Source organism: Physeter macrocephalus, chromosome 2, assembly GCF_002837175.3.
Source record: "Physeter macrocephalus isolate SW-GA chromosome 2, ASM283717v5, whole genome shotgun sequence".
NCBI classification, from domain to species: domain Eukaryota; kingdom Metazoa; phylum Chordata; class Mammalia; order Artiodactyla; family Physeteridae; genus Physeter; species Physeter macrocephalus.
The window spans coordinates 106,422,473-106,447,407 of record NC_041215.1 but is presented as its reverse complement, the minus strand read 5'-3'; the positions used below and the strand labels follow the sequence as shown (position 1 = coordinate 106,447,407).

The 24,935-nt window shown below is 37.0% G+C and overlaps 1 protein-coding gene across 1 annotated transcript in view; it reads right to left on the bottom strand.

Annotated features, from left to right (window-relative positions):
* The window catches only part of FAM117B (family with sequence similarity 117 member B), a 98,408-nt gene that overhangs the window by 9,728 nt on the left and 63,745 nt on the right, over positions 1 to 24,935 (bottom strand). The window contains exons 3-7 of the mRNA XM_028480956.1: positions 24,208 to 24,300; positions 22,993 to 23,106; positions 7,097 to 7,240; positions 5,279 to 5,504; positions 2,646 to 2,766 (exon numbers count right to left, since the gene is read on the bottom strand). Coding sequence (XP_028336757.1) covers positions 2,646 to 2,766; positions 5,279 to 5,504; positions 7,097 to 7,240; positions 22,993 to 23,106; positions 24,208 to 24,300 — 698 coding nt within the window. The remainder of the gene's footprint in view (positions 1 to 2,645; positions 2,767 to 5,278; positions 5,505 to 7,096; positions 7,241 to 22,992; positions 23,107 to 24,207; positions 24,301 to 24,935) is intronic.

The following is a 24,935-nucleotide window of genomic DNA, read 5'->3' as shown; positions in this document are numbered from 1 at the left end:
CTCCGCAACGGGAGACACCACAACAGTGAGAGGCCCACGTACCGCAAAAAAAAAAAAAAAAAAAAAGGACTTGCTGGGACTTCCCTGGTGGTCCAGTGGTAAAGAATCCGCCTTCCGATGCAGGGGCCGCGGGTTCAATCCCTGGCTGGGGAACTAAGATCCCACATGCCGTGGGGCAACTAAGCCCACGTGCCACAAACTACTGAGCCCACGTGCTCTGGAGCCCTCATTCCACAACTAGAAACAAGCCCTCGCGCCACAAGGAAAGATCCCGCATGCCACAATGAAAAAAAAAAAAAGAAATGCAAAATCTGGTCTTGCCCTTTCTGGGCCCAAATCCAACTACCTGTTTTCTTTCAGGTTACTAAATATACATTTCTAAAAACCAGAGATCAACCTCTCACTGACTCCAACCCCTGGTTCAGGTCAGAGTTATTACCTTTAAACCAAAATTAAGACTTGGAGAGAAAAGTATCCTTTAAAGAATGATTAAGCTAAAATTTTAAAATTAGGACCAATAATCTACCCTTGCTTTAATGCTAGTGAATCCAGTTTTGCTCTAATTATGACATAACTGGGGCAAAAAGAAACCAATTTTTTAGACTCTGAGTAACTTGTTTTATTGATAGAAGGTTAAAATTACCTCTAAGAAATCCACTATTGGGTTACTGCTGTTAATTTCTTTTTGGAATATAATTAAGATATTTAAAAATGAATACATTTCCATGTGCTACACATCCTTTATATCAGTAAAACTTATAATAAACTATGTGCATTTAAAGAAGACTAGGTTTACCTTCTAATAACAGATGGATGTACCATAAAACATTTTATATGTCAGGGTTTACCTTACGTTTCTTTGATCTATCTATCTATCCATCCACACACACACCCCGTCCTTTCTTCCTTCCCTTTAGAAACAAATAACATAGTTTTATGTATATAGTTCAGATATTGAGAAATTTTCCAAATGTAACAGTCTAAGGCAGATACCACAGGACACCAACCCACACAACCCATATTCACTCATAGTCATTTACACAGAAATTCAAACTGCTTTTTAAGTCCATCAGCCATTTCTCTGCACTTAGGCATATCTGAATTACCAATACGTCAATCAAAGATTTCAACTCCATAAGGTTCCATGTGGACCATTTGATTTTTACTTAAAAGAATGACTCCATTTCTTAAGAACTCTCATGAAAAAGTCTAAGCCAGCATTTTCAAGTCAAGCATAAAAATCCTATGAGGTTTGTTAAAGATGCATAATCTAGGTCCTACCTCCGTCCATATTTTTACTCATTAGGCCTGGGATGGGACCTGGGAAATCTGCAGTTTTAACTAATAACCCAGATGATTATGATGCAGAGAGTCTATGAAACACATGTGGAGAAATACTGCTTAAACTCTCTGGCACCAGTCGTTTTTAGACTTACATGGTGAGAAAAATAAGCAGTTGCTAAAATGGAGTTTTCAATTACTGTCACAAAAGCAGATAGGAGACTGACAGCTGGGATCTCCTAGTAGAGGAGGTGAAGGGATTAAAAAACAATGCTCTTTGTGTGGCAAAATTATTCAGAATTTAGGTTAAAGGAAGCACTGACAGAAGCGGCACAGAGAGGAACAAAAGGATGTCATATTTCAAAATGATTCTAAGATGTTCATGATGGAAGAAAAAGATACATTATGTGATTCAGACAAGGCTGGACAATCTCCACATTGTAGTTTTGGTTTCACAGTGAGAAAAAGCCAGAGGATAGCTCTCAGACTTACAGCGATAGTGAGATTGGAAGGTGAGGTTTATATAAGTACCATCATCCTCTCCTCAAATAATGTTCATCAGCTAATTTGCTCAGTTTCATACATACCTGCAACCCTGTAGCCACCACTTACAAAGCAAGGGGCCATAGCTACTGAAAACACAAAGCTGCAATACTTGCTGGGCAGACTCTGAGTCTAAAACTAAGAGTACCTGACTAGAGTACTAGCCAACAGAGATATATGAGCACAGAAGATCGCATACCAAGAGTACCAGACGCCATTTAAAATTCTGCTTCTTCCGTGATCTTCATCACAGGAACATGTTTCTGCAAAGTAATAGGATTCTCTTCCCCACGTTGGCAGGAAAATATTTTTTTTTAATTGTTTAGAGAACTGGAGACTAAAAGTAGTTAAAAACTGGAGGGAATTTGATCCTTGAAAGAAGGAAACCCACCCTGCATTGAGATCCGTGGTCTACCTTGAATAAATACAATGCTAAATTCAATGTGTGGAGCCAACTGTTTACAGGTTCAAAACTAACCACAGGTGATACGTTGGGGACAACTGAGGAAATGTGAGTAACAACCGGATATTAGTTCATAGTAAGCATAACTGTAATTTTCTTTGGTGTGACAATGGTATTGTGGTTATGTAGGAGTGGTTACTTTTACTGTGGTTACTTTTAGGAAATGAATATTAAACTGTATTTGAGGTTAAATGTCATGTCTGCAACTTACTTTCAAACAGTTCAGCAAAAACTAAGCAAAATGTTAACTATAGGATCTAGTGGTGGATCTATGGGTGGTCACTGTACTGTTCTTCAGCCTATTTGAAAATTCTCATAATAAAAGTTTTGGTGCGGGGGGATGGTGGGGGATACTTACGAGCATTCCTCAAAGACTTTGACCCTCTCACAGCCCTCAGGAGGTTCCCTTTTGAACATGTAACTGTTGTTAGGTTTTGGTGAGGTTGCATATTTGGGCAAAGGAGAGTTGTTCCCATTATCTGCAAGAAACGACATGCTGGATTACTGAGAAACACTAGCACGTACGTGCAGAGTCACACTGTATTGGATTGTTCTTGGCATCCCCCTACACCATGAACAACTTGAGGGTAAGGAATAGTGCTTCATTCATCCACATCACCCCACTATCTAACACAATTCCTGGTAAAGAGGAGATAATGTTTGTTAAATAAACGCAAAAACAAGTAAGAGATTTTTATTTTTCTTCTACTTACCATCACCACAGCCTAGGTAGGTTATTATTTAACCTACCATCACTTACTCCTCAGCACTGAACACCGATCTATGCTGCTGCCGTATTTCTATTCTGTACACAGCATATGGGCTCAAATGCCACTTCCATTCTTCCCAGGACAAGTAACTGAAATGGTTCTTCACTGGCTGCTTATCATTCACTCTTGGTCTGCCCCTCAGAATCTCTCTATTTGATTTCTCTGCAGAGCCTCTGGTCACAATCCTCTGCTCCAGGTAGCCAGATCCATATGCACACTATATGCCAAAGACTTTATTTTGCCTACAAACTTCTCTATACCTAAGAGGTCCTTCTCCATACATTTTCCAAAACCTCCTTCAAAGTCTGGCTCAAAGTTTTTGAAATCTTTCTAAATTAACCCTACCAAAGGGAACAAACACTTCTTGACTCTGGTATTCCTGTCCAGTGCTGATGTCCTCAGTTTCTATTATATTAACTTGAAATTCTAGACATGTTCCCTAAGTGTCCTAAATGTAGAGTCTGACTGTGCCAACTAAACTACAATTCCTTGCTGGCAGTAGCACTGTAGCTCTTTCTCATAAAAGAAATCAGAGGAGCTAACCAGTCGCTAGTCTCCTAAAGTCAAATACAGCAGGACACAAAACTTATGGAGTTCCTGTATGTTACTGAAGTAAAAGTAGAAAGTGTGGGAAATCAAGGGACAGATTATAATAGCCATGGTTTAGTTTGTGAGGAGAGGGGTACATCTGATTGAGCGCTAAGTACCAGGGGCTGCATTCACTATCCCTTTTAATCTTCACAATAAGTATCAGAAGTAATTATGCCGACTCCTGACAAGAAACACATGGCCCAACCAAAGGATTTAGTTCAGTGGGTGTCAAACTTCTGTGCACGTGAATCACCTGGGGGCACCAAAAATGCCTAGTGCCTGTGTCCTGTCCCCAGGGGTTGTGATTTAACTGGTCTGGGGTGTTGGTCTGGAATAGCCATGTTTTATTTAACCTAGAAGATGACAAAAAAGGGTCCAAATAATAAAATTTTACAACTGCCCACACTGTCTGAAGTGACTTCTTCAGAAAATCTTATGTCCTCTACTTGCTACAGTCTAAGTACTTTAGGTGACTGGCAGTAATGACCAGTTGTCATTGGACATGGAACATTTCAGGACATTCAACACATTGCAAGTAGAAAGTTCTAAATGAATGACTACTAAACTGAGCTGTAGAATGTATTTAATAATAAATATCTTATTATTGCTCTCAAGCTCACGTAAGAAATAACTAGGATTAGGCTAAAAAAACACTGCCCTGGGCTTCCCTGGTGGCACAGTGGTTGAGAATCTGCCTGCTAATGCAGGGGACATGGGTTCGAGCCCTGGTCTGGGAGGATCCCACATGCCGCGGAGCAACTAGGCCCGTGAGCCATGGCCACTGAGCCTGCGCGTCTGGAGCCTGTGCTCCGCAACAAGAGAGGCCGCGACAGAGAGAGGCCCGCGCACCGCGATGAAGAGTAGCCCCCGCTTGCCGCAACTAGAGAAAGTCCTTGCCCAGAAACGAAGACCCAACACAGCAAAAATAAATAAATTAATTAATAAACTCTTACCCCCAACATCTTAAAAAAAAAAAACAAAAACACTGCCCTGATACAGAGAGATGAAAGGCCCTATTTGTTTTAAAAGGTAAGAATATTATTAGTAACTAATATGCAAAGTGCTATGTCTCCAATTACTTTCTGAGTTGGGCAAGTGGTTCAATACTATAAGTAGCCCACCACCACCACCTTTTACTTCAGGCTTGCCTGGAATACTCATCTTGCATTGATATAAGTCAGCTTAATTCTGGTTAGAAATATCACAAATACAGATCCTAAAACACACTACTGTAACTTGAAGGTTTCACATTCAATTAAAAAGTAGTAAGACTGTAAAAACATGACAACTAAGGTGATAGAGAACAAATGCTTACCAGGACAAATGTTTCTCTCATTTATACCAAAAGAATGTCTCTCACTAAGGCGCTTGTATTAGTAAGTGCAAAAAAGGAAAAAAAAAGGTACAAACAAAAGCCCATAAACCTACCCAACTAGACCATCACCTGAGCACCACAGTAAAACCTACTGTTTTGTACTCCAATTATTTTAAATCTATGTTTTGAACACATCTCAAAGTAATCATCTTAGTAGCCCTAAGTGTGTGCGCTCTGCTAGAAAATGAACAGAACGCATGATACAACAGGTGGTATTCACTTATCATCTGGTAGCAAGCTCCTCCTGCACTGTACCTTTATCCCTGGGATCAACAAGCAGGTCATCAGCCGAACAAGGGCTTTCCTCGCTCCCCTCGTTGGAGATAGTGAGGAAGGACGTGGGGGACACAGACTGGGAGCGGCTGCTGCTGTTGCTCCCCCGCTCTGCCCCGCCGGGGGTCTGCGTGTCGATGCTGCGCGTGCTGCTGCTTCTCTGCACGAGGGGCGGAGGTGCACGATGGCCGTCTGGAATATCTTGTGGCTGTTACGAAATTTTAAAAACTTAAGTATTTTTCATTGATTTTGCATATAACCTATGCACATCCTCCTGTACACTTTAAATCATCTCTAGGTTTCTTACACACCCTAATACAATGCAAATGCTATGTAAATAGTTGCTGGTGTGTGGCAAATTCAAGTTTTGGATTTTGGAATTTTTTTTTTTTTTTAATTTTTTGGCCGTGCCGCATGGCCCGTGGGATCTTACTTCCCCAACCAGGGATTGAACCTGCGCCCCCTGCAGTGGAAGCACGGAGTCTTAACCACTAGACCGCCAGGGAAGTCCCTGTCATTGATTTTGAAATGCACCTAACGTCACCCTTCCTCTGTTGTTCCAGAAGACTCAAAAGTCAGAAACCCTCTCATCAGCCCTCGCGAGAAAGAAGCCTCTGTGTTGCTCTGTGGGGACACCCCTGTCTCATCTGTCCCCTGCTGGACACTGAGCGGCAAACAGAGCCTCTGTATTCTCAGGGTCTGGCACATGAGTGGTCAGTGCTTGCTGAAGAATGAACTGCACTGAATTACTTATCATGTGCTATTATTTTTAAAATTATAAAAAACAGGCCATTATAAAAGAGGAGAAATCTAGGTGTAACTCTAGGTTCCACGTTAGAAGAAAAGGTTATCCACTGTGTGAACCAGTCATACTTGATGACAGGCCCTGCTACTTTCTCCGCCTGCCCACTTCCTCCAAGAACAGGGTTTTCAAAGAAACCTTCCTAAGTGAGAGAAAGCTTAATCACAGCAGCGCTAATTATACAGGGAAATCAAGAAGAACACTCAGAGGGAAGTTTGTGTGACTCACTCAGCAGGGAAACCAGCTCCCTGTATACCTTTGGTACATTTACCTTTATTACATCAAAGAAAGTCTCCCCGTCATTCAGTGGAGGAGGGAAGGAGGAGAGGGTGTGGGCAGTTGCGTTTTCTCTAAGCTAAACCAACCTGTAATCTTCAGGGAGAGAATCTTAGGCGTCAATAAAACACTACTTTAAACTCCCCAATTCCTCTTTCACTGAAGAATGAAAGCTTAAATATACTGTGACATGGTTTTAAATATAAACAGCAAATTTTATCACTGTCTTATATATGAACCACTCTTATGCGTGTCATAGTTAATAGAATACACATTCTTATGTGTATTAGAGGTAAGCAGAACCGTGCTTCGATGATACAGTCAACCAAACAGTAACTAACATAAGCAAGAGGTAGATTTATACTTTAGAAAGTATTCCATGTCATATCCCTCCCTCCCCAACAAACTCATAAGCTAAACTTCTGTTAAATAGTTATAGCCAATAAGAAGCATATCATCTGTCTAGGGGCTTTTAAATACAGAAAAACAAAAAATAGTTTCTGTTCAAGGATCCAAATTTAAGTCACATCAGTTGTCTCTAAGAGATGCAAAGAAATGAAAACTTTTCATTCACTTGCAAAGGTCAAAGTTTTTCAAAAGAGAAAATTTTCATTCTCAACAAGGAAGAAACCCATGTAAATACGGAAACCAAAACTGTGAATTTTCTTAATAATTAGAAAAGTCAATGTATAAGAATGATTTTAAGATACAAGAGTACTTACTATAAGTTGTTCTTCCTTTTCCCCAGTCTCTTTAATTATTATTTCAATCTCCTGATTCAATCCTTCCACACTATTCCGGAACCGAGAGCCTGTTGATTTGGTGATGGGAATTACTGGAATAAGTGCACTCTTTGGAACAGGAGCCTTAAGAAAAAGTGGTGGAGGGGGGAGAAGATACACTTAATACTACCTTAAAGTTCTCTAGATGGAAGCATACTTACATTTGACATAGTTAACTCTAAAATAAATCAAAATAAAATTTATAGGCCTCACAAAAACTGTGAATAACCAAACCTGCTCCTTGGTATACATGAAATATAATTTAAAGCCAAAACCCCAGACAATCAAGGGAGAATTTCAGAAGTTTATTCACATCTATGAGGGACTATAAAGGGAACAGAGATAAAGGAAAATACTAAAAAAATGTTAACCTCAGATATTCTTTTATAACAGAGTTCAGGTTTCAGAACATAACTTTAAAGTCCTCTAGTGCCATAATTATATATATTCCAGGAAATAAATGACAAACAGTAATTTATCAAAAATAAAAGAAAAAATATTTTGGTGGAAAAATAAAATCACTTCCAAAGTGCATACACAGTAGCAAGATTACAGAATAACCTTCCTGTGAAATTTATTTGTACTGTCATTGTAATGCTTTTAATATGTTTCGTTCCAAAGCCTATCTCTAATTTTTTTAAAAAAAATTTCCCACTGGCACAGTATTACTTTTGAAAAGAAATATCTGATTATATTACAGGATGTCACTTGGTTTCCTGACAAATACTCAAAATAAAATATGAAACAAGAATTGCGAGGTATCTGCCAAAGTTCATAGCAACAGTGTGCCAGAAGATCATCTTGTATTGTCCTGCTGTCTGGTAAAGAAATGTGATTAATCCATCCTTCATTTAGGGAGGTTTCTTTGGAAAACCTCTCTCTCAGAGAAAAGTGGAGGCAAGGAAACAAAGGTAGTAACAGGGCCTCTAATCAGTTACCACTAGTTTCATTTGATAACCTTGTTGTCTGACACAGAACTTAATGTTAAACCTGTATTTCTCCTTTTTTATTCCTGCACACCTTTGTAATTAAAAAAAAAGAGAGAGAGAGAGAGAGAAAAAAAAGCACAACACAACAATTCTGGGAAAGCAAAGCAAGACATTTGTGAGAAAAAAAGTCAAAGGGAAATCAAAGGGAAAGCTTCAATCTGGAGTGCTGAGGCAGCACTTCTTCATTGCTTAGTTATGTTGGGCCCCGAGTCTCACCTTCCTCACGTGTAATATAAGAACACAGCACTCCACCTCAGAGAGTGGTTCTGAGAATGAAACGAGAGGACAGGGGTGCAGTGCCTGGCCCAGAATGGATAGATCCTCAGTAAACAACAGCTACAATTTTTATTTTGTGTTTTCCCTATTATGTATTTGTGTTTCCCTGTTTTATTCTTGTCTTTTCACAAATTTTTTCAAGTACCATTTATTTTCTTCTACATATGGAATCTTCTAACTTTCCTGCTTTTCAATCCTTCTGTTCCCCAGTCTTCTCCCCATACCCTCAAGCTTCTCTTATTACTTATTTCCTTTTCACTTCCATCTCTTCTTTCTGTCCCATCTTCTAGTCTCAATACCCACTATCAAAGGAAGGAATATGACAAATCTTAAGTTTAGATATTCTATAGGTGTTTTACAGAGAAAATTTATATAATTAAATTTTTTTCAAGTCCACATCTTTTTTTTGTTTGTTTTTGTTTGGTGGTACCTGGGCCTCTCACTGTTGTGGCCTTCTCCCATTGTGGAGCACAGGCTCTGGACACACAGGCTCAGTGGCCATGGCTCATGGGCCCAGCCGCTCCGTGGCATGTGGGATCTTCCCGGACCGGGGCACGAACCCGCGTCCCCTGCATCGGCAGGCAGATTCTCAACCACTGCGCCACCAGGGAAGCCTAAAGTCCACGTCTTTGAGTCATTCTCTATATAGTATATCTTTGGGGCACTGATATACCATTTCCAAAACTGTTTGTTGAGGAAATCTTTGCCATGTCAATATGCCTATTCTCTTGGTCTACTTCCTTTTCTCTGAAAACTTGTCCTGGTTAGACGCCTTCAGATTCCATGAGTGGTAACAACTCTCCACCCAACTTGGCAGGTGGCTAAAGCACAACAGCATCACAGATCAAGTACTGGTTGGAAAATAAAACCTGAACTCAGTGACACTCTATACTTAACAAAATTTAAATTTCACATAACCTCGCGTCAGCTAAACTATAAATTCGAAGTAACAAAGAGTGGCCTATAAGAACAATGAGATTTGTAAAAGGTGAATAGGAGAATTATTTTGCAAATTTACAAACAGAAAATCATGGGAGTAAAACTTGATTAAAACTATTCATATAGGTCTTCAAAGGTTTAGCTCTCATATTTCTTTTGATTCCCTCTTTCTTCAAATAAAAACATAAATACTGCCTATATGGGAAAAGAATCTGCAAAAAAAAGAATGGATATATGTATACGTATAACTGATTCACTTGCTGTACACCTGAAACTAACACAACAGTGTAAATCAGCTATACTCCAATAACACCCAAACACAAATACTATGTTCAGGGGAAAAAAAGCAACTAATTTCTCAACATTTTCTGTTCTACCTATTGGAACAAAGTCTCATCTATCCCAAATATTTCACAAAAGTGGAGTTAAAGAACACTCTTCCTTTATCTCTGAAAGTTTATCTGACCAAAAGCCAATATATACATATGCAACACACACACACACATTTATATTTCACACACAAAAAAAGACTATTCTTCCAAAATGTCTAGAGTAAAATGCTATACTTGGGTAGAGGACTCACAGGTGATATATTTTTCTTTTAGATTATTTTTCTACAACCAACCTGAGAGGAGAAACTATGTCTTACTCATCTCCTTATTGCCACTGTCTAACAGAATCTAGAACAGACGTGATGCTTATTCGACAAGGCTGGTGTTATGAATTGAATATCTGTATCCCCCTAAAATTCACATATTGAAGCCCTAACCCCCAATGTGGCTATATATGGAGATGGGGGCTGTAAGGAAGTAATTAAGGTTAAATGAGGTCATAAGAATGGGGCCCTGATCCAACAGAATTGGTGTCCTTGTAAGAAAAGACACAGGAGAGCTCACTCACTTGTGCTCTCCTTCCTCTCCCCCTCCACACACACGCACCAAGGAAAGGCCATCTGAGCACATGAGAGGGCAGACATCTGCAGCCCAAGGGGACATCTCACACCAGACACTAACCCTGCTGGCACCTTGATCTTGGACTTCCAGTCTCCAGAGCCATGAGAAAATTAATTTCTGTTGTTTAAGCCACTTGAGCTTATGGTATTTCACTATAGTAGCCCAAGCTGACTGATACATTCTTCCTTAGTTTTAGTCTTCATTTTTAGTTTTCAACAGTCTAAAGAGACTACTTAAACATAATCCTGAGATACAGTAGCTTGAGAGAACTTGAATATGGCCATAAAAACTTTACTCTGAGACACTATTTTTAACTGGCATTGTTTTCTTTATTGCAAAAGTGATAAGTATTCACTGAAGAAAGAAAAATAAATGGGATTGTTACTAATTTGATAAATATCCTATCTAGCCCTTTTCTTCTGTACATAGAGACTTTTAACCAGAAATAGATTGTAACTTGTGCTTTGTAACTTATTTTTTTACTCCCTATTTCCCTAATTCCTATTTCTTTCTATGCTTTAAAACTCTTAATTACCAAATCATTTTTATAGCTGCATAGTATTTCATTGTATGAGTGTATGAAGAAGTCAGTGTCCTGTTATTGGCCAAATAGTTTCCAATTTTTCACTATTCAAAAAAAAATACTAGCAATTCTCTGGCGGTCCAGTGGTTAGGACTCTGCGCTTTCACTGCCGACGGCTTGGGTTCAATCCCTGGTCAGGGAACTAAGATTTTGCAAGCCACGTGGCCCAGCCAAAAAGAAAAAAAGAAAAGAAAAAAAAATGCTGCCATAAACATCCTCTTAGATGAGTATTTGCACACATATGTAAATACTTCCTTACGATACAATCCCAGAAGGACTAATGGCTCAAAATGCAAGAAAGATTTTCAGGATTTTGATTCACATTGTCAAACTGAACAGCAAAATATTTTTACTCCTTACAATATCTGCACTTCCATGTTCATTACCGCATTTATAATATTTACAATAACTATGACATGGAAACAACCTATGTGTCTGTTGATGAAAGAATGGATAAAGAAAATGTGGTACACACATAAACGATGAAATATCATTCAGCTATAAAAGAAATCCTGCCATTTGCGACAACATGGATGGATCTTGAGAGCATTATGCTAAGTGAAATAAGTCAGACAGACAAATACTGTATGTTCTCACTTATATGAGGAATCTAAAAAAAAAAAAAACACAAACTCAAAAAAAAAATTAAAAAATTTTTTAAATAAAAATAAACCAAACTCATAGAAACAGAAGTAGATTGGTGGTTGCCAGGGGCAGATGGGTGGAGGAAATGGGTAAAAACAGTTAAGAATACAAACTTCCAATTACAAGATGAATATGTTCTGGGGATCTAATGTACAGCATGGTGACTACAGTTAACAACACAGTATTATATACCTGGAAGTTGCTAAGTGAGTAGATCTTAAAAGTTCTCACCAGAAAAGAAAAAACAGGTAACTACATGAGGTGATGGGTGTCTAACTAATCTTACTGTGGTAAAAATTTCACTATATATATATATATATATATATATATATATATATCTCCCAAGTCATCACATTGTATATCTTAAATATACAATGTTATATGTCAATTATATTTCTATAAAGCTGGGGAAAAAGGAAAAGAATGATACACAATTTCTTCAAAATTGTTTTCTAAAAAAACTTTTGCCCTATGAACGACACTGTCCAAAGAATGAAATACTAATTCAGACTGGGAAAAAATGTTTGTAACTCACATAGTCAATAAAGAACTTGTATTCAGAATATATAAAGATCTCTCAAAACTCAGTAATAAGAAAACAAACAGCCTGATTGAAAAATGGGCAAAATATTTGAACGTACACTTCACCAAACATGATATACAGATGGCAAATAACCATATGAAAAGATATTCACTAGGGTAATGCAAATTAATATCAAGATGCAATGTCACTACACATCTATTTGAATGCTAAAATAAAAAATACTGACAATACCAAGTGCTGATGAGAAAGCAGAGCAAATGAGATTCTCATACACTGTTCCTGGGAATGCACAATGGTACAACCATTCTGGAAAAGTTTTACAGTTTCTGTTAAGTTCAAGATACAATTACTATATGAACAAGCAATCCCATTCCTGAGCATTTTCCCTACAAAAATGAAAATTTATGTTTATGCAAAATTCTGCAAGGGGATGATTATAGCAATTTTCTTCATAATCTCCAAAAACTCCTCAGCAATAAAAGGGAACAAACTATTGATATACACAACTTGGATAAATCACAAAGGCACTATTGCTGAGTAAAAGAAGACAGTCTCAAAAGATTACATACTGTACGATTCCATTCATAGGACATTCTCAAAAAGATTTAACACTAGAGTGATGGAGAACAAATCAGTGATTACAGAGGTTAAGGAGGGGTGTGTGTGTATAAAGGGATAGCATGAGGAAATTTGGGGGGAGTGGTGGTGATGGAATTATTCTCACACAATATCCTGTGTCACAGTATCCTGACTGTGGTAGATGGTTACATGAATCTATACATGTATTAAAATTCATGTAGCTGTATGCCAACCCCCCAAAAAAGTCAATTTTACTATATGATAATTGAAAAACAAAAGGAAAAGTTACTAGCTAACAGAATCATTCTGAATCATGTTCTTTCTGTCTAATATTGTCTCCTTCGGTCTTTGCCTAGAGAGAGCTATATGCTGAAATGGATGAAAGGTGGGAAGAGTAGCTTTTAAAAAGCAGTCCACAAATGACTTAGGGACCCCTCAAAAGTTAGGTATGTCCCTTTTAGGTGAGGTCAACTGAGTATTGACCAGCCCTGTCAGCTGCCTTTCAGACACCCTATTCTTCAATCCTTCCATCTTAGTGCTACAAAGCCAGTAACTTCCCTTGCTTCCCGAAAGCCTCATCAGCAATCCAGCACTGGTTCACCCTGTGACAGAACTGTGATAAGGACAGGACAGGAAGAGGAAGGCAAACAGCAAAGGCCACTACTCTGTTCCATTCTTGCAATAACTTGTATTCTCCACCCTCTGCCCTACTCTCATTCCAAGGTCTTCACTTTCTTACTTTTAACTTCAGTGAAATAATGCCTAAGAGAGTCATTGAAACTGGTTATTTCTCATCAGTCTTTTATATCACTAAGACCTGTCACTAACACCTTGAAGGAAAAAAAAATTTTTTTAAACCTATTCTCACCCTCTTGTTTCCTTAGCAACAGAAGTAAAATCCCAAAGTATAATCTAACAAAAGGCTTAAAAAAAAAAACCCTCTCCAATTAGATATCACATAGTCAATAAAGAACTTGTATTCAGAATATATAAAGATCTCTCAAAACTCAGTAATAAGAAAACAAACAGCCTGATTGAAAAATGGGCAAAATATTTGAACGTACACTTCACCAAACATGATATACAGATGGCAAATAACCATATGAAAAGATATTCACTAGGGTAATGCAAATTAATATCAAGATGCAATGTCACTACACATCTATTTGAATGCTAAAATAAAAAATACTGACAATACCAAGTGCTGATGAGAAAGCAGAGCAAATGAGATTCTCATACACTGTTCCTGGGAATGCACAATGGTACAACCATTCTGGAAAAGTTTTACAGTTTCTGTTAAGTTCAAGATACAATTACTATATGAACAAGCAATCCCATTCCTGAGCATTTTCCCTACAAAAATGAAAATTTATGTTTATGCAAAATTCTGCAAGGGGATGATTATAGCAATTTTCTTCATAATCTCCAAAAACTCCTCAGCAATAAAAGGGAACAAACTATTGATATACACAACTTGGATAAATCACAAAGGCACTATTGCTGAGTAAAAGAAGACAGTCTCAAAAGATTACATACTGTACGATTCCATTCATAGGACATTCTCAAAAAGATTTAACACTAGAGTGATGGAGAACAAATCAGTGATTACAGAGGTTAAGGAGGGGTGTGTGTGTATAAAGGGATAGCATGAGGAAATTTGGGGGGAGTGGTGGTGATGGAATTATTCTCACACAATATCCTGTGTCACAGTATCCTGACTGTGGTAGATGGTTACATGAATCTATACATGTATTAAAATTCATGTAGCTGTATGCCAACCCCCCAAAAAAGTCAATTTTACTATATGATAATTGAAAAACAAAAGGAAAAGTTACTAGCTAACAGAATCATTCTGAATCATGTTCTTTCTGTCTACTATTGTCTCCTTCGGTCTTTGCCTAGAGAGAGCTATATGCTGAAATGGATGAAAGGTGGGAAGAGTAGCTTTTAAAAAGCAGTCCACAAATGACTTAGGGACCCCTCAAAAGTTAGGTATGTCCCTTTTAGGTGAGGTCAACTGAGTATTGACCAGCCCTGTCAGCTGCCTTTCAGACACCCTATTCTTCAATCCTTCCATCTTAGTGCTACAAAGCCAGTAACTTCCCTTGCTTCCCGAAAGCCTCATCAGCAATCCAGCACTGGTTCACCCTGTGACAGAACTGTGATAAGGACAGGACAGGAAGAGGAAGGCAAACAGCAAAGGCCACTACTCTGTTCCATTCTTGCAATAACTTGTATTCTCCACCCTCTGCCCTACTCTCATTCCAAGGTCTTCACTTTCTTACTTTTAACTTCAGTGAAATAATGCCTAAGAGAGTCATTGAAACTGGTTATTTCTCATCAGTCTTTTATATCACTAAGACCTGTCACTAACACCTTGAAGGAAAAAAAAATTTTTTTAAACCTATTCTCACCCTCTTGTTTCCTTAGCAACAGAAGTAAAATCCCAAAGTATAATCTAACAAAAGGCTTAAAAAAAAAAAACCCTCTCCAATTAGATATGTACTTGCTGCAGGGATAAGAGTGGAAGAGTAAAGCTAAGAATATGTTTTGGTTCATGATGGGTCAAGGAGGGAAAGAAACTTTTCTTAAGGTAGTGGCAATAGAAAATAGTGAGGTGACAGGCAAAAGGCTTAAAAAAAAAAAACCCTCTCCAATTAGATATGTACTTGCTGCAGGGATAAGAGTGGAAGAGTAAAGCTAAGAATATGTTTTGGTTCATGATGGGTCAAGGAGGGAAAGAAACTTTTCTTAAGGTAGTGGCAATAGAAAATAGAAAATAGTGAGGTGACAGGAAACTGATTCGGACTAAAGCACCTAGGGGTTAAAAGAAACTCACAGCTCACTAATCTGCAGTGGAGGGCACATTACAACATTTCTGTCAGGCAGTCATCCTTCCTGTGCCTGGACTCTTCCTGTGTCAGGAAACAATGAGGAGACAGGGAACTGGTATAGACTAAGAAGGATCTCAGGAGTTATTAGTATATATACTAGAAATAGAACTTTTACTTTATTTTTTATACTGAGTGAAAGGTACTCAATTCTAAACTTAATTTTCTCTCCTAAATGTCACAAAACAACATAAATAATGGCTTGCTCTGGATGCCATTTCAGGCTGCACTTGGTTTATAACTGTTAAGTTATAGAAATGAGGAAGGAGACTAGAAGGGGAAGATGACCTGTCAAGGTTTCCGCAAAATGTTGACCATCCTGGATTTTAGAATCATAAAGATCTGTTAGTAAGCTTGCTAAGAACAGAAAGCTTAAGTTTCCTGGGTGTCATGTTGAGAAACGCACATAAGCGGAACCCACCAGTATAGTAACTAACTGTACATCTTGTTACTGCCTTTCTAGGCAGCTACAGAAGTCATAACCTACTCAATTGGTAAGAAGTTTTTCTCAAATGTAATCTAAATAGCAGCAAGTATTTATCAACAGTTTAATCTATTTAAGGCAAAAGAAAGAAAGGAAGGAAAAGAAAGAAAGAAAGAAAATGGCCACTTCCCTAAGGTCAACACACCATTTTAGATAAATGAAGCAAAGGTTCATCTGTAATTCATCTAAGTAGCAAATAGCTATATGATTAGAAGAAAAAAAATCTACCCAAGTTGCCGGGGAAAGATTTTCTTCATTAAGCATACTTGTTATTGTTCCAGAAATAAAAGATAATAATAGGCCTTTGATTTTACTCCTTACATAAACTATATTCTAAAATATCTAAAAATAACAAAAATGATTATACTTTAACTTTTATGCTTCATTTCAAGGGCTCTTAAGGAATTTTATGTGTGCATATATAATTTATTTTTCCCATATCCACACAGCTTTCTGTAATAAAATCTACATTTCTAAATATAAATCAGTATATGCAAATATAAGTGAGTTATCATATTAACTGAGAGGTCATCCTTAGATAGCTCTGAAAGGTTAAAAATCCTTCAATGTACTAAGGCAAAATCTACCTCTCCTAAGATCTATCCTTTGGAAACAACAAGGATCTCCTATTTTCTTAATTTTTGATTCCTTCTCTTCAAATCAGAATGTTTTCCACTCAATTAAGATTTCAATTAGGTGAATCACTGTTTTAAAGTTTCTTTTCTATTTACATTCTCCATATATCTATATACATTACAGCTTAAAGATCAAATTCTGCATCACAGCTGAGAAGTAACCAACAAAGAAAGAACCCCAAGAGAAGGGTTGGCTAATCCTGAATCTTCATTAGAGGTGAATCTACATTATAACTTAAGTATCTGTTTCAAAGTGTGGGGATAAGACTGGTATGACACAGAGAGTCACGAAAGATGGGAAGAACACCTACTGAAGCAGTAGCTGAGCAGGAAAAAGAAATATACAGTTAAATTTTCAAAGGAAGAAAAATGTGCCTTGATAGGCAAGTAGGATGGAAAAAGGTCTGTTCAGCAATTCAACAGAGATCTATGAGAGAAATATGAGCCAGAAACCCTAATAAAACAACAGGGAGGTCAAAACTGATGTTTAGAATGGTTTTAAAAAAATTAGAAAGCACTGGAAAAAAAGCTTTCCTATCTTAAGGGCTTTTGTAGAGGGCCTCCATGTGGCCTTGATTCCTCCTGTCCTGTCAGCATCACTTTATTTCTGTCCTCCAGCAATCACTGTCCTTTCATCTGATATCCCCCTCTTAGCTCTTCTAAGCTACAACGATACTCTATAATAAAGGTCACAGCTGAAGCACCTACTCTTGATTTCTAAGTAGCAAAATCTTAAAACTTTCAAGAACAGCAATCATGTCCTGGACTGGCATACAAAGATTTTATTGCACAGCAGCAATTTTCTCTTTAAAGTGCAACGCCCCTCACTCCTCAGATGAAAATAGGTTTTTATCCCTTTCTACCTCACTATCCATTTGCTCTCAAACCCTCCCAAGCTACTACAAAACTACAGTGTCCCAGCCCAGATGAAGAAATAAGAAAATCCTATGGGAGGGCCTTCTTGCTTGAGGCTATAACAACCAGAAACACCTGCATGATTTTTAAATTCTCACTCCTAAATTAGTTTATGCAACTGTGAAGATGCTGCATCTCCCGCTCCTCTGTTACTAATATCTGACTCTAATCATCAATCAAACAATGCTGAAATGTATTAGTTACATCTTCTAATGAGAATATTTCTTGAAATACTCCTTAGAAATACAATACCGTAAGTATCCGAGGGCTCTGTCAATTTTGGAAACCCCTGACATGTGAAAAGATTCTCTCTCCTAAGAAGCTTGGCAGCATTTATTCTTCATAACAAATAGTTACCCACCCCCCAAATTTCCAGGGAAAGAACCACTCAAAAAGGTACGTGAGGGCTTCCCTAGTGGCGCAGTGGTTGAGGGTCCGCCTGCCGATGCGGGGGACGCGGGTTCGTGCCCCGGTCCGGGAGGATCCCACGTGCCGCAGCGCGGCTGGGCCCGTGAGCCATGGCTGCTGAGCCTGCGCGGCCGGAGCCTGTGCTCCGCAACGGGAGAGGTCGTGACAGTGAGAGGCCCGCGTACGGCAAAAACAAAAACAAAACAGAAAAAAGGATGTGAGAATTCTTTTCTAACTGCAAAAATCCATTGTACGCCCAAGAAAAAGATCTTTTGTTAACCAGTGGTTATAGACTATGAGCTATCAGCAGAGCAATACTGTCCTTGATCATTAAGGGATACTAAAGGAATTTCCCAATAATCTTCTCCAAACAAAAAAAACCTCCAAACCAAAAAACTGTAATAACTTGGAAAAGCTATGAAGAGAAAAGTTAAAGAGCCCCCCAAATATTCAAACTTCTTAACCAAATAATGGAAAATCTACCCCTAGGAAAGTATAAATATATAAAAAGCTTTAAGCACACAGGAACTGGACCCAACTAAATAGTCAAAATTAGGGAAATGCTCTACAGAATCTGAAACATTAAAAATGTTCCTGAAGCATCGGTAATAACAAACATTTTTCCACATTAAGTAAATTTTTTAAAATATATAAAGTCTAACATATGGTAGGATCTCAACAAGGAATGAGAAAGGAAAAAGAAGAAAAAATGTAAGGAACAGCTGTCTTTAAAGAGTGAGACTCTGGAGGATTTTTTTCCTATTTGATTTTTTTTTTAAAAAAACAGCTTGATTGAGACATAATCTTTTTATTTGACTTTTTTAGTTTCTAAAATTTTTGTAATAAGCATGTAAATATTTCTATGATAATAAAAGCTTTAGAAAATAACTTCCAATATGAAATTGGCAGGGAAGCCTAGTGAAAAATCCAACTGGAAGCGACCTAAGATCTACTGAGCAGTTATTATGGGTCAAGAATTGCATTAACTGTTTTATAACATTCTATCGCATTTAATCCTCAGTATAACACACTAACAGGTAATACTATAACGCAGAGAACCTGAGGAACTTCATACAGCCAACAAGCAGCAGGACCCAGATCTAAACTAAACAGTCTGATCTCAGGGCACCTGTGCTCATCCTCTAGCTACATGATCTCCCAGGTTACTTTTGGGTTCTTTGTTAGCATCTAATCTATTATTTCCAGACAATTATATTTGTATTTTATCTATTTATTTATGTTGGTAGATTTTTTTTGCAGCAGCTTATTGAAAAATAATTCACAATACCATACAACTTACTCATTTAAAGTGTACAACTTTTGCTTCTGAATGGTTATTGAACAGAGTTGTACAACCATCACCACAACTGATCTTAGAATCACACCAAAAATAAGTCCCTCACCCATTAGCAGTCACTATTTCCCCCCAACTTTCCCAGCTCTAGGCAACCACCAATCTACAACCTGTCTCTATTGGTTTGCTTATTCTGGACATTTCATGTAAGTGAAATAATATAATATGTGTTCTTTGTGTCTGGCTTCTTTCACTTAGCATAATGTTTTCAAAGTTCACCCATGTGGTAGCATGTGCCAGTACTCCATTCCTTTTTATGACTGAATAATATTCCACTGTATGGATATACTGCATTTTATTTATCCATTCATTGGTTGATGGACATTTGGGTTGTTTCCAAATTTTGGCTACTGTGAGCCACGCTGCTATGAACATTTGTGTCCAAGTTTTTATGTAAATGTAAGTTTTCAATTCTCTTGGGTACATACCTTGGAGAGGAAGTGCTGGGTTATATAGTAACTCTATGTTTATTTAGCCTTTTGAGGAACTGCCAGTATGTTTTCCAAAATGGCTGCACCGTTTTACATTCCTATCAGCAATATATAAGGGTTCCAATTTCTCCACATCCTTGCTAATACTTGTTATCTGTCTTTTTAGTTTTAGCTGTCCTAGTGGGTATGAAATAGTATCTCACTGGAATGTGTATGCATTTCCCTATTGACAAATAATGCTAAGTATCTTTTTCACATACTTATTGGCTATCTGTAAATCTTCCCTGGAGAACTATTTAGATCCTTTGCCCATTTTTAAATTGGGCTGTTTGTCTTTTCATTATTGAGTTGCAAGAGTTCGTTACATATTTTAGATACAAGTGCTTTATCAGATATATGATTTATATATATTTTTGCCTATTTTGTGGGATGTCTTCACTTTTTTGATGGTGTCCTTTGAAGCACAAAAGTTTTTAATTTTGATAAAGTCCAATTTATGTACTTTTTCTATTGTTGCTTGTGCTTTTGGTGTCATATCTAACAAACCATTGCCTAATCCTATGTCACATTTATGCCTATGTTTTCATTTAAGAGCTTTTCGTTTTAGCTCTTATATTTAGGCCTTTGACCATTTTGAGTTACTTTTGTATGATGTGAGGAAGGTAGATATATTTTTTAAATCATGTTTTAAAGGCTAGAATTGGCCTTATCTTTTACTCCTATGTCTCCATCATTCCCATCTCATCAACCATCAGCTAACAAAGTTTAAAAACTCAGACTCTGAAGTCAAAATGCCTAGATTAGAATCTCAGTTCTGTCTCTTATGACCTTGAACAAGATACTTGATCTCTCTGGGCCTTAATTCCTGGCCTGTAAATTGGGGATAATAACAATCTCCACCTCAAAGATGAGGATTAAATGCTAATAATATATACAAAAGCTGAGTAGAGTGCTTCCCATATTGTAAGCACTTAATAGACTTCAATTATTAATTATTAGCTTCTAAATATCACTCAGGTTTGTCCACTCTCTCCAGCTCCACAACTTCTACCTTACTTTAGTTCACCATCATTTCTTACGTGGACTATAAATCTATTCTCAAATGGTTTCCTGCCTCTAATCTTGTCCTCTTCCAAATTCATTCTCTACTCTGAACCCATAATGATCATGACAAAATGTGTATCTGATCACCTATCAACCCCCTAAATTGTAGAAAATAGTTCTCTGGTGCCTCTAGGACAAAGTCCAAATTTCTTAACAACTGAGACATGAAGACTTTCAGGTCTGGCTACTATTTACCTCTCTAGCCTAATCTTTTACTACCACCCCTGCCTGAAGCCATGATTTCTTATACATCCAGAAAATTGGCTAAATTCTACTTATCCTTCAGGGACCACTTAGACATCACTTTCTCTAGAAGTCTTTCTAGATGGCTCATGGCCAGTCCAAGGATAAATATCCCTTCTATAGCACTCTGAACACTCCCTATCAACACACTAAATACACTGTGTAAAAATTAACTGTTTAGTTACATCTATTTGAGACTTGGTGGGGGGAAAGCCCCAATATTTCATTTATCACTGCATCCCCTAATGAGTACTACAGTACGAGCTGTATGGCAACATTTAATAAATGTTGCGTGGATGGAGGAATGGCCTCAAAGCACACGTATCTCAAATTGGTACTTTCTCCACTAGAGAGAGAACCCACTAAACAAAGCCACATCCATGACTTAGTGATATTTTCATGTTCACAGTCTCAAAGTTTCAATTAAATATGAATACTACTACCATAGCTATCATGATGCACATGTGCCTGATCTCTGATTGGCTATTAACACTAAAGAAAGTCAAGTAGTCAAAATGTTTGTTGTGTCAAGTGTACAAAAGTCAAGCTACATGAATTTATTTTTCAAGTTACTATATTTTCTAGTCCTCACCTTCTCCACAGAGACATTTTAGAATTAGACAAAAATGAAGTTCATGCAAACTTCAATAATCTTTATGAAGCAAATTCAACTTGCAAGGGAAAAAAAGAAGAAAATTTTGGATAATTTTATTGCTTTAATTGCTAATTTTAATGCAACTTAAAAAAAATCACTTCAGAAAGTTATAAACTGCTAAAACCCATCATTTAACTCAATAAAACTCAATCTTAACCTCTATTCTACTTGGAGTAAAAATATGGATTGGAAATAAGAATTGGACTTATCTCTTAGAAACACATCTAAATTATTTATGAATGAATTAGAGGAAGTGGAAAGTTGGCAAATTCACCTGTAAAACCATGTGGGTCTGTAGCCTTTGAGAGTGAGAGGAATAATTAGTATTCCAACTTTGACAATTATTAATCTTTTCAAACTTTTCATTTCTTGTTATGTCAATTTTGCATTTTCTATTTCTCCAAATATAAATGCAGTTTGTTTAGGTTTTTAAGTGCATTAATGTATATTCATATTTTATAACTAAAAATGCCTTATATATGGAAAAAAGCTATTGGAAACTACAATCAAACTATAAATTTGTGAAATCAAATTTGACCCATGCATCAATATTTTAAGACACAATTAATTTGAAAAAAATATATACCTCTACCCATACTTTCTCTTGAAAGCAATCCACATACACTTGACAATCATCAGAAGCTATCAACCTGTAAGCGGGGCTGGCAAACTATTTCTTGCTCTCTCCTTGCTAAAGGACCCCATCTAATTTCAATTCAGTTAAAGAGAAATGCTCTGTGAGTGAGCCATCAGGAGCAGTTCATAGAGTACAATTAAAGAATCAAAGCAGTTAAAGATTTTCCCTACTAAAAGACTTTCTGCTCCAGGTATCATTATTATCCTCTATCTTCACGCGAGGAAACTGAGACTTAGAACAGGTTACTTATCCAGGGTCTGGTTCCACAGCCAATGATTATCTCTATTATTCTGCCTCCAATATGCTAAACTGATAAAGATGAAAATATAGTAAACCAAAGTATGTAACTAGCTATAATTCCTAGAAGTCATATCACAGATCACTAAAGGAAAATATCATTTTGTCAACTTAATATTCTGGTTTTTTTTAAATGAAGGCTGTGATTCAGTATTTAATCACTGTTTCAAATATGTTTTAGACATTTTTATCCTAAACAGTTACCTATGAAATAACATATCACCAGGAAAACAACAAATCCCTTGTCTGGATTTTATGGTATCTGTGCTCCTACCTGACACTGGTTAATAGCTGCATGGTTGCCATGGAATGGAGACTGTCTTTCTTTATCTCGATGATGCCGACTGCTGTGTTTACTTCTCTGCAACTGCTGGCGTAATTTTGCAATCTGAAAAAGGGAAAAATAACAAGTATGTCAGAGTGTTTTCCACATTACATAAAACATACCCATGCTTAATAAGAACCAGTAAAGTTCAGCCTTAATAAATTTGAGTTTTTAAACCATCCCACAAAAATCTTATTTATTGTAAAAAGTTATATATATATATATACACATATATATACACACACACACACATCTGTATATGCAAAAGTGTATATCTTTTTTTCAAAGAAAAAATTATGTTCCAACACTATTCTGAGCCTTTAAGCTTCCCAAGTACTAAACAAACAAAATTTTTAGCATTTAGAATAAATTATATTATACATTATAGCTTTCACAAAGAATTCAAAAATAATTATTCTCTCATTTCACTTATGAGTCACATTTTATTTAGAATTAGGTTTCTTTAACAAACACCTAACCTTCAACAGCTCCAAAAAGTAAACAGTATTATTTAAAAATCAACTCAAGCTCCCCAGGCTCTGGGAGGTTCCTGGAGATGTGCTGTCCACTGAGCATAATCAAATTATGAATAAACATAATAAACATCAGCTCTGTTAAAAAAAAAATCAACTCAAGTCATGAAATGCATTCAGATACAATCTTTAAATAACAAATACAATTTCAATCAATATCCTATATTATTCTTTGACTGAATTTTTCTGTTTTATTGCTACATTGTGTATAAAATGCAAATGTCCTAATTACAGGCACAAAAAATGGTAATCATAGCATAGGGCCATAATCAACTTGGTTATACTGGGTTACTGAAATTCAGAAATACTACCACTGTATATAGAAATAGTAAGTGTGAATTTGTTGCATCACTGCAATCTTATACATTTGATATTTATATTAACAGCTATGGACTCTCATTAAAAATAAAGAAAAACACATAATCAAGTAAGTTATGCGTACATTTCCCCATTCAAATCTTTATTAAACATAATAACTGTTTTTCTGTTATTTCTCAAGTAAACAAAACCACCAAAAAGAAAATTAAAAAACAATGGAAAATGACAAATCTTTGCTGCTCACAACTTCAAGGAACTAGTCAACGAAGGGATCAAATTTCCACACCCACTTCCTTGGAACCATTTCTCTGACCTCCTTAAGTTGATCTGTGCTGCCCCATGATGCTGAACGCTTGTGAGACCCTTTCTTCTTTTCAGAGTACTCTTCAGCCCATGCACTCTCTGTCTATAATGGGAAAAAGAAGGAAGAGGTTTTAATAAAATAATCAATCATTTAACAATAATGAATGCCACGTTTGTGACAACACAGATGGACCTTGAAGGTATTATGCTAAATGAAGTCAGACAGAGAAAGATAAATACCATATGATCTCACATGTGGAATCTAAACAAACAAACAAACAAACTCATAGAAAAAGAAATAAGATTTGTGGTTACCAGAGCTGGGGGTCAGCAGAGGGGGACTAGGATGAAGGTGGTCAAAAGGTACAAACTTCCATTGAAAGATAAACAAGTACTGGGGATGTAATGTACAACCCAATGGCTATAGTTAACACTTGCTGTATCGTACATCTGAAAGTAGCTAAGAGAGTAGATCCTAAAAGTTCTCATCACAAGAAAAAAAAAAAGTTTTTTGGTAACTCTATGAGGTGATGGATGTTAACTAAGCTTATTGTGGTGATCATTTTGCAATATATGTATGTCAAGTCATTATGCTGCATACCTTAAACTTATATAGTGCTATATATCAGTTATATCTCAATAAACCTGAGAACATTTTCCCTTTCTAAAAAAAAAAGGTAGGGCTTCCCTGGTGGCGCAGTGGTTGAGAGTCCGCCTGCCGATGCAGGGAACATGGGT